Source organism: Simochromis diagramma, unplaced genomic scaffold (assembly GCF_900408965.1).
Source record: "Simochromis diagramma unplaced genomic scaffold, fSimDia1.1 OVJJ01000680.1, whole genome shotgun sequence".
Lineage (NCBI taxonomy): Eukaryota > Metazoa > Chordata > Actinopteri > Cichliformes > Cichlidae > Simochromis > Simochromis diagramma.
Window position 1 is genome coordinate 2,072,496 of NW_024387470.1, and position 10,755 is coordinate 2,083,250.

The following is a 10,755-nucleotide window of genomic DNA, read 5'->3' on the forward strand; positions in this document are numbered from 1 at the left end:
CACCGAACCAGATCCAGCTTTCTACACCATCTTCTTAATGTCTTTATACTGATCACCACACTGTGTCTATGAGCTAAAAGAGGAATCATTTACTTTCTTGTTACTTAAACTGATTCTGAAGTATGGTTTGTCTTGAAACAACTGTAATCTCCACATTTTGATATTTCCTCAAAATACACTTTCAACTTTAATCTCAATATTTGGACTTTATTCTCAGAATGAACAACAATATTATTTTTCTTAATGTGGCCTTAACCCTCTACTGCACACATTTTGATGGTACATGCTGAAAATGATCCGAGTCATTTTGGACCGTTTTAGTGCCAAAATAAATAATTTAAAATTTCAGACAACCCCTCTCCAATAGTGCCATACATCAACAGAGAAAATTATTAACTCATAAATAATTACACAACTGTTAAAAAAAATTATTTTGCTTTCTAAGTATTCAAAAAATGTCAACCAATTTTTAAACAAATAACTAAGTATGGCTTGATACAGCCTTAGGTTCGAATATTAATTCTCACGTTGTGAGATTTTGCTGTCATTCCGTGACAGTGTGTGAAACTTTTCTTAACAGTTCTTCTGTGCTGTAAAACAAAGGTGCACATTACACTTTATACACATGCATCTTGCCTTATTTGAGTCAATAGTTTTACTTGTATTCCGCCAAATCACAACAGAAATTGCCTGAAGGTGGTTTATATTCTAATGTATGAACCTACAACAATACAGAGAAAACTCTGACAACTAAATGGCCCACTAAAATCAAGGATTTGGCTACAGTAGGAATGAAAAACTCCCTTGTAACAGGATGAAACCTCCGGGAGATCCAGACTCAGGGAAGGGCGACCATCTGCAGCGACCGGTTGGCTTGCCCTCTCTTATAGCTTCATTTTTTGAATTCATACAGCAAGGACTAATATTTTCAAATTCTGTTTTCTTAATTTACTGATTAGGTACTGCTTGAATTTGCTTGTCCTTAAATGGCACCATTTGGTCATCCACACAATCTTGTATCTTTATACTCATGTTATTTTCTTTATTTAGAGTGAAAGTTATTTTAAATATAATCACTAGAGCAAACTCCTCACATCATGCAGTCCTATGACTATGTCAGAATGAGGTGGGGCATCCTACCCTCACATGTTATAGGACCAAAATTTGACACTTTTCCAAACACTTTGATTCAAGTTCAAACGTACTGGGCATGAGGCTTTAAAAACAAACAAACAAACAAACAAAAAAAAAAAAAACCCATATACTATATCTTTTTCCATCTTTGAGTGAAGTTACTCTTTTCTCTCCCAGGGAAACCCAGCAGCTGTACCTTTAGCTAGCAGACACATTGTGTTCACACAGTTTGCTGACATTTGTTTAGCTGATAAAAATGTTGAATTTGAAATTACACGCTACTTAGAAAAACCTCACTTATAACACTATAGATGATACCACTGAACCTAAAGTAACAAATCTGTTTTGAAAATATAAGTAGAAAGTGTTGTGGAAAAATATAGGGATTGAAAGTAGTCAGAAAAATAAATACTCATACTATTACAGACAGCTAAAACTAGCTAGTATAATAAGTGAAGTGTTTGTACTTAATTACTTCCCACCCCTGCTGGATGCACTTATTTGTACATTAAAAAAAACAAACAAACACACACACACACACACAAACAGCATTTGAGCAAAAGGTTTTATTTCACCAGGCTTTGTTTATCACAAGAGAACTGGGAAATCTGTACTGAACTCATGACAAAACTAGATCTCTTCATGAATAGAACAAATGCTTGTCTACACAGGCTTCTGGTAAATTAAGCTTAAACATCTTTGAAAAAAAAAAAAAAAAAAAAAAAAAAAAAAGACTTATTGTACAGTCTCTTTATGACCAGAGAAAAGAATGAGATCTAATGATTACTCTGATGTTTACTTTGAACTTCTTTTCAGATGTCCACAGACAGGCACTCAATACTGTAGTCCTCAGAAAATATAATTGAATAATAAAAATAAAAGACAAAAATCTATTTACACTCTCCTCTTTTCAATCTTCTTCCTGCTCCTCCTTTACCTTCTTTTTCTTTTTTTTCTTCTTCTCTGTTGTCTATAGAGAGAGAGAGAGAGATTTTGATTGATTTGATTTTGATTTTTATTGATTAGCATTCAAATATCTCAGTGAAAACAGAACAAAGATCTACCACAAAGCAAGAAAGCATGAGACAAGGCTAATCAAAAGGTATTGGCTGAAGCATTTGCTTATTACGCCAACCCTTTTCACAAAATATCTTTTTGCATGCAGCTCCTGTACACAGGGCTCGAAGCAAATAATAAAACAAAGCAAAAACCAAACAAACAAAAAAAAAAAAAAAAAAAAAAAAAAAACTTTCCACCTTAGATAAGTAACTACATCAAAGCAAAAGAATCAAGAGGAGGAGTTGTTGTTTTTTTGTTTTGTTTTTTGAGAGACCATTAAAGGGAAGGAAGAAAAAAAAAAAAAAAAAGGGATAATTTTAAAACTTTAGCTTCCATCTTACCTCAGTAACTGCTACCACCTCTTCTTCCTTTGGTTCTTCCATTTCCTCCTCTGCTTTCTTATCCTTCTTTTTCTTCTTTTTCTTCGGGGTCTCCTCTGCTGCCGCTGATGTTTCTGCTTGTTCTTCTTCTAAACACAGAGCCAGAACACTATCAGCATCACAGATCCAAATGCACAGGAGGCAGATGATTGATTCCAAACTCACTCACCTTCTATTACCAACTCCCGTTTTGCCTTTTTGGGTTTGACCGCTGGTGTCGTGGGCTCTGTGGCATCCTCTTCTTCTACCTCTTCAAACTTCCTCTTCTTCGATGTGGACGGAATCGTAGAATCACCTGACGGATCATAAATTCTCACTTCACTGTGAAGGAAAAGTAGTAGCAGGCATTAACCACCTTACATGTGTAGATGTGGAAATATGCAAAATATGCTGCAAGTGACTACTCACCTCTTGTGCTGGTATTTCTCTACCTTTGCCATTGCTTTGCCTGTTCCACTGATTCTTCGGATCTGAAAAGAAAATGTAGATTCAATGACTAAAGGAGGGGGAAAAAAAATAACAAAAACAGGGATTTTACCAGGATAACAGATTCAGAAGAAATACAAAAATCCATTACATACAGTACTTTTCTACCTGGACACTCAAAAGTGCTATATTGGAGCAAGATACTTTTTGCATTTAGCATCTTGCTCAAGGACTGGGGATACTGGAGTAGCCAGTATGGCAAACTGTCTGATTAGTAGATGACCTGCTCCACCTCCTGAGGTACAGCCACATTTGTGAACATGAGCCAGAACTGCTGTTGTGTTCTTAGGGCTAATGTTCAGACTAAAGCAAAACGAGAAACTCTTCAGTGATCAGACAAATCAAATTTGCAATTCTTTCTAGAAAATGGGGATATCCAGTCCTGTGAACTATAGGGGCGAGAGGCCATGTGGCTTCTTATCAGCACTCAGTTCAAAAGCCTGCGTCTCTGATAGTACAGGGATGCATTGATTGTTATGCAACATCTGGAGAGGCACCATCAACACTGAAAGGTATACACTGGATTTAGAGCAACACAGGATTACCATCCAGAGTAGAACCCTTGCATATTTAAACCAGACAAAACTAAACGGCATAAGGCATCTATTACATGGTTTCACAGTAGAACAGGTTGGGTACTGGTCTGGCCCAGACCTTTGACCACTGGAATCCATTGACACATTGCAACGAAGACAAGAAAAGGATGACATTCATCGTCCCAGTTCCCAGACATTTAAGGACTGCTATAAAAAAAAAATGGGGTGCTATGCTGTGTTAATTATTAAACAGCTTTGTCCCATCATTCAACACTACCTTTTTGCTGCTTAAAAAATGGTAAGTTTTGGATTTTAACCTCCTAAGACCTGAACTCTTCCATGACATGCATTTTTAATTTCTCTTTGATATTTGGACATATTGGGACCTAATGAATGTAAAAACAAAGAATTACCAGATTTTTATTTTTACCCATTTTTTGTTCCACATATGAGGACATAGCTGTGGGCGGTATAAACAGTATACAGTAGAAACGATATAAATTTGACCAACGGTAGACATTTTGACTATACTGCGATAGCGCATGGTGACGGTCTCATCAAGCGGTGCCTGTTTTGGTCGAAAACATTGCAGCGGCTGCGAACAATATCATCTGCAAATTATGCCGGGCGACAGTAACAGCAAAGAGACAAAGCACTTTTGGGATATGGGAAAAGCCAAAAACTGCACTTCCTCCACTTCCGTACCATTGATTCATTAATGCTGAATTTTCTCGCAGCTGCTCTATTCCCATGTTGTAGCAATATATTAATGATTAATCTCTCAGTCAGAACATGGCATATCATGTTTAGGTGGAAACTAGTGAGCAAACTTCCTGCTAACTTCTAACGCCGCTGAATTTAATAAATTCTGTTTTCATGGATGCCTGGATGTTAAACTTAATTGTTAAACATGGTAAAGCCGCAACGCTGATTATTTTATTAAAAATTAAAGAATTTAGACAGTTTTTAACTCTCAGTGATGCCGTAGTGTTTGACTGACTTTGGGACCTGAAGGAGGAGTTTTTGGACCCAGATTACTCCACGAGGCTCCTGACTACGGCAGCCGTAAGGCTCCGGCAATCCATCAAGCTGTACGCCTTCATAGCTTACCAAAGTCGTATTAATTTTTTTTTTTTTGACAGATTTCTGCACACCATTTACCACATAAAATCGGTTAGAGGTCAGTAAGCACAACCAGAATTCATACATAAGGCACACTGTCAATTTTTGAGAAAATTAAAGGATTCTAAGCGTGCCTTATAGTGTGTAAAATACGTTATACAGAATATAGCGATATACATGTCATATTTGAAGCACATGCTTCAAATTATACCATGATATGGATTTTAGGCCATATTGCCCAGCCCTATGAGGACATTTGTTTTAAATTTCGATAGAACAGTGGCAGTATACTGTCCTCGTAAGTGGATATCAGGCCCTTGTAGAGCAAAATTTAGTATTTTGGTCAGACAACCCAAAATGTGATGTCCACATATGTGGACACCAGGGCCAAGGATGTTAAATAGCATCCCAACTTTTCTGGAATAGGGGTTGTAGCTGTACTTACCCCCTTATCTTCCAACTGACGTAGTCTGGCCTCCAGCTTTGCACGGTTCTCTGCACCCATTTCTGCATTTGTGTCTTCTCCGAGAGCATCATAGCGAATAGCCAGGGCTGCTTTAGCTGCCAGCATCCTGGAAATCTGCATTGGCATTACAGAAAACCAAAGCCTGAGTTGACAGCTTCACATTGTGGCCACCAACCATTATTCAGTCACATATCACACTCTAAGAACATACCTTGCCCTTGTTCTTAGCAGTTGTCTGGCCCACTAGAGAAGCATGGTATATGAGACCATACTTGGGTGTGTCTTTGCGCGTCTTCAGGGCTCTAAAAAGAGCCTTCTCTGCTCCAAGGATCTGGACTGTGGAGGCTGGATGCTTTGCCAGATTCAGAAGGGAACCTGGATCGCACAATGGATGAAACAAAGAACTGTAGCTATGGCGCTCTTCAAGGACCTGACTACTAGTGCTTTCACTGCCAGCTCAGATGAGGTAGTGACTTAAAACCATCAGTCATGTTCAGGAAAGTGACTTAGTGTCATCATCATCACTGCTAGGCCAGTTTTCACAAATGACATTACCCCCCCCAATTCACCTGCATGTGAGATGAGACGGGCGCCAACCAGCTCCCCCACCATTACAGTTAGGTTGGGAGCGATTGCCATCATTCTGTTCTTCAGGTAGTCGTAGAGCTGAGCCCGGTATTCTGAAATCTCTACCACCTATGGGAGAAAAAAAAATAAAGAAAACATTCAAAAACAAATTCATGAATGCAGGGTACCAGTCACAAAAGGCAAAGACGCACAGAAAACCCTGTGTTTGCAACAGACAACAGTCATTGCCATCACAGTCACTGTAGCAAACAGTGAGCACACACACCTGATCACATAGGTGCCTGATGTTGCCAATGTCCTCCTCTGACACTTCTGTTCCCATGGAGATTTCAGCAGCCAGTTTAACCTCGGCCTCGATCTCCTCTGGGAGGAGATCTGATAGATCAGAGCCGGCGACGTTTGTGCGATCACCTGCAGACACAAACATATGGCAGTTACTCGGGAATGTCACCACATGGAAGTTAAACCAATGCACGCAAGTCTTAGAGCAACAATACGCTGACTTTAAACAAGCTCAGAGCACTCTGGTTTACTCAGCCTGACAGGAAACCATAAATTTTAAAAGACTGAAAGAGGCTCTGAATAAAATTAAAAGGTGCTAATGAATTTGAATGTGGAAATTGTAGGATGCTGTGTTTTTGCTGGCTTTACTCACAATATTTAGGATATCTAGATATGCTTCTCTGACTGTGTTGTGCAAAAGCAGGATGGTCCTTACCTATCTTGCGGACACTCTTGCAGTAGGCTAAGTTGTCTGTGATCACTTTTCCCAGCTCAGGGAAATGCCAGCCATACCACTCTCTGCAACGCATTATGTAATTATTAAGTTCTTTGTCGAGGTCATCCAGAAGAGCTAGAAGCAAGGACGAAAACACAGTACAGCTGATGTTAACTGCTCAAATGATCATTTTTAGAGCAAAAATATCAATAATTGACATTTTTATTATCCCAAAAACAAAAATCTAAATGTTTTCTTTGTTTGCAATGATAACAAACTGAAGGTTTTTGGACATTCTGAAAATAATTTAAACTGCTGATTGTTCTCTTGCACTACTGTCTGACATGTTACAGGCACAACAACAGACATAACTGTGTAATACAACACTTACAAATAGCCTGCACAATCATTGTGTCCACCTTGTCAGGACTGAACTTCAGCTTGTAGCGAGATAAACTGCAACCAGATGAGAACACGAGTTAATTCAAATTTCTAGATTAATGAAGGGATTTTCAATAAGCCAGAGGATTGCTGCCTCAGTGGTAGTGACGAATGCTGAGAAAAATCTACACAAATATTTCAGACAGCAAATGTAATCATAGGCAGCAGTTGGATTCATATACCGTATTTTCACGACCATAAGGCGCACTTAAAAGTCTTAGATTTTCTTCAAAAAGTGCGGCGCGCCCTATGTGTTGTAAGGAGGACGTAGTAGAGAACACCATGAGAACGTTAAAGGGTGAAGTGTGGGCGTTGATCGTATATACCGGGACAATCGCACATACCTGTATAAAAGAACAGGTATGTGCATTATGCAGGACATCGTTGTTTTAACAACCCTGAAAATGGCAAAGAGACACGCTTACGAAGCACAGTTTAAACTGAAGGCCATCAGCTACGCGGAGGAACATGGAAATCGAGCAGCGGCGAGAGAATTTAAGATTAACGAATCGATGGTTCGCAAATGGAGGAAGCTGGAAAACAAGCTCCGGCAGGTCAAGAAAACGCAGCTGAGTTTCCGCGGACATAAGGCGAGGTGGCTCGAGTTGGAGGAAAGACTCGAGCGGTGGATCATCGAGCAAAGAGCGAGCGGGAGAAGCGTTTCGACGGTCACCATTCGGCTAAAAGCAGTTTCACTAGCTGAAGAGATGAACATTGAACATTTCCAAGGAGGTCCGTCTTGGTGCTTTCGTTTTATGAAACTGTGCCATTTTTCCATCCGGACCAGGACTACGGTAGCGCAGCAACTTCCAGCGGATTATAAGGAAAAGCTGGCCATCTTCCGCTCCTACTGCAGCAAACACATCGGCGACAAAAACATCCAGCCCAGCCACATCACAAACATGGACAAGGTCCCGCTCACTTTTGACATCCCGGTGAGTCACACTGTGGAGAAGAAGGGGACCAGCACGGTAGCGATACGCACAACAGGGTATGAAAAGTCTTCTTTTACTGTTGTGCTTGGCTGCCATGCTAATGGACAGAAACTGCCGCCTATGGTGATTTTTAAGCGAAAGACTTTGCCTAAAGAGAAGTTTCCAGCAGAAATCATCATTAAGGCAAATGAAAAGGGCTGGATGGATGAGGAAATTATGAAAGACTGGCTGAGGGAGGTGTATGTAAGGAGACCAGGTGGTTTTTTCCACGCATCACCATCGCTGTTGATCTGTGACTCTATGCGTGCCCATCTCACAGCCGATGTGAAAAAACTTGTGAAGCAAATGAACTGTGAGCTTGCTGTCATTCCGGGAGGCCTGACAAAGGAACTCCAACCGCTGGACATCGGTGTGAACCGCCCGTTCAAAGTAAGGCTGCGAGCGGCCTGGGAGCGATGGATGACCGGTGGAGACCACAGTTTCACTAAGAGTGGAAGGCAGCGCCGGGCGAGTTACGCCACAATTTGCCAATGGATTGTAGATGCTTGGGCTAACATGTCTGCTGGCACTGTTGTTCGAGCTTTCGCAAAAGCCGGCATCGTTTCCGAGGAGCCGCACGGCACGGAAAGTGACTCTGACGGTGAAGACAGTGAACCTGGCATGTTTGATGGAGATTTAGCGCAGCTGTTCAATTCAGACACAGAGGATGAGGACTTCAATGGGTTTGATTGGTACTCACATTTTTATCATCAAACTTTGTTTTGCTCCTGCTTTATTTTTAAATACGCACACTTGTATGCTTGTGTGTTGTTGATGATGACGATTATTGGTAATAAAAATGTGAGTACCAAACTCAGTTTTGCTCCTGCTTTATTTTTAAATATGCACACTTGTATGCTTGTGTGTTGTTGATGATGACGATTACCGGCAATAGAAATGTGAGTAAGGTACCGAATTCAGGTTTGCTCCCGCTTTATTTTTAAATACGCATACGGTACTTGTATGCGCCCTATGGTCCAGTGCGCCTTATGTGTGTGTTAAATACAGTAAGGGCACACATAACTGAGACTGCGCCTTTTAGCACAGTGCGCCTTATGGTCGTGAAAATACGGTAACCTAATATATGTACCACTAACCTGTGAGCCAACCCTAAAGACATAGCACTCATCTCCCTGGGAGGAAGTCCAGTGATGAGGCTCTCCATCTGACCCCTGATGCATCTCATCAGTTCAGCCACAGCAGGGCTGTGGACACAGCTCAGGTCCAGTTTTTCCTGAAGACCAGAAGTCATTAGAAACACAACGTTCGATAACAATGCTGTCTTTTAGGCTGACAGAAATATCAGTGACTTACTTTGATAACGCCACCGAGTTTTGCATCACTAATAGCCAGCTGCTCATGAGCTTCCTTGGCAACAACTTTCTTCAAGACCTTCTTCAGACTCTTGCCAAGTTTTCCCTCAACAAGGGCAGTCGCAGCTAAAAAGTGGAAATAGAGACTAAAATAAAGCTTAGCTGTGCTAAGCGCTTGCACAAAACACAAAAAGTGTCAACTCTCATATGTATGAGGAGGAATTGGTCTCAGCGGTAGTGACGACTGAGCAATACCTCATGTTTAATCAGACACAGCTTTGCATCACAGACTAATCTCAGGTGAACATTAGGGCTCAAATTTCTCATTACCTGCTAAGGCCTCTGTTGTGTCCTGGAACTTCTCAAAATGCTTCAGCTTAACGCTGGTAGGACAAAAGGAAATATATGGAAGTTACATTTCATCTACGATTTATAGTAATAAGTCCATGGTTATATTTCAGGCATAAAGAGTGCCGCCAGGTGGTAAAATGTAACATCAGCACTTACATTTTATTGGCTTTTTCGGGAGTTTCAAACTCCTTATACAGGCTGTCGACCTGCTGCAGTTTGGATTCATTGAGAACCTTAAAACACAATACACAGACATTAGTTAAAAGAAATATGTAAAGCAGTGAGATGGCTTACATCGTTAAGAATGTAACTTAAAAAAGTAATGGCTGATGGACGCATTTGAACAACCTACAATTCTAAAATGCATGTGGAGTCAGCACCACCTCAGTGTGCACACGTGGTTGCAGGCCCTTCACAGTACAAGCTTGATGTTCACTTATGATTTAGTCAAGCTCGTGCGCAAAAAAAACACCTTTAAATAAAAATGTAATCCATATCCACAAGTACAACGAAGAGATTGCTTTTTTCATACCGTAAATAACACGTTTATGACACCTACCGACTCTCAGTGAACTAGCTGGATGGCTAATCCGGGCTAACGCAAATAGCCCCTGTGCTAAAGTCGCCCATTTTAAAAAGACTGCGAACAATAGTCGAATACTCACTTTGAATATTGCATATCCAGCTGCGGTTTCAAACAACACGAGCATTTTGGCAACGCCTTAGTGCAGTTATTGTGCACACCTCTGGAGCCTTCACGTTTCCACCTCGATCACCACGCTGCTGCTCTCACTCTGAAACACACGCGGCGTGGACAGGGCACCAGGAAACTATTGGGTTGCCAGGTTCGTTCACATCGGTCGCTATCCCCCGAGCTTAACATTAAAAAGACAATTTATAGATAAGCGGAAGAAAATGTTTCTACGGATGGGTGTATCGCGGTGTATCTAATGCACCGTATTGTCAATGTATTTTTACGTTTTCTTTACCTTAGAATATGTTTCTGCTTCTATTGTGGAAAAAATACACTTTGAAATACGTTTAATTACGCACACGGCATGCAGGTTAATAAAATCGAGCGAGCGGCCACTTAGTTTATGACGCTTACAAAATTTATGTGTTGCTATTTAGACAATGCAGTGCATTTATAATATCTACCAGGCGGCTTTTCACCAAAAATGGCAACC

The 10,755-nt window shown here is 40.6% G+C and overlaps 1 protein-coding gene and 1 non-coding gene across 3 annotated transcripts; both read right to left on the bottom strand.

Annotated features, from left to right (window-relative positions):
• Positions 1–1,681: 1,681 nt before the first annotated feature.
• Positions 1,682–10,670, bottom strand: nop58 (NOP58 ribonucleoprotein homolog (yeast)). Of its 2 annotated transcripts, none has more exons than XM_040014895.1 (16): positions 10,558–10,670; positions 10,234–10,443; positions 9,725–9,801; positions 9,548–9,600; positions 9,219–9,343; positions 9,002–9,138; positions 6,881–6,945; positions 6,490–6,624; positions 6,037–6,182; positions 5,753–5,879; positions 5,395–5,558; positions 5,163–5,297; positions 2,982–3,043; positions 2,743–2,894; positions 2,535–2,659; positions 1,682–2,104 (listed from the first exon to the last, which is right to left on the bottom strand). In XM_040014895.1, exons 2-16 carry the CDS (start codon positions 10,276–10,278, stop codon positions 2,045–2,047), a joined length of 1,608 nt encoding a protein of 535 aa, XP_039870829.1. In that variant the 5' UTR covers positions 10,279–10,443; positions 10,558–10,670; the 3' UTR covers positions 1,682–2,044. The 2 variants fall into 2 exon arrangements, with proteins under 2 accessions (XP_039870829.1, XP_039870828.1); XM_040014894.1 differs by having other exon boundaries at positions 2,535–2,662; positions 10,558–10,662.
• Positions 5,634–5,717, bottom strand: LOC120723529. The gene has a single exon (XR_005693770.1). It is a non-coding gene; the product is annotated as a small nucleolar RNA SNORD11B (small nucleolar RNA).
• Positions 10,671–10,755: the final 85 nt, after the last annotated feature.

Coding starts and splice junctions, on each gene's coding strand:
- nop58 (XM_040014894.1), bottom strand. CDS start 10,278: ATGCTCGTGTTGTTTGAAACCGCAGCTGGATATGCAATATTCAAA. Junction 5,559..5,752: donor CCGTCTCATCTCACATGCAG/GTGAATTGGGGG, acceptor TGTGCGATCCAG/GTTCCCTTCTGAATCTGGCA. Junction 2,105..2,534: donor AGGTGGTAGCAGTTACTGAG/GTAAGATGGAAG, acceptor CTCTCTCTATAG/ACAACAGAGAAGAAGAAAAA.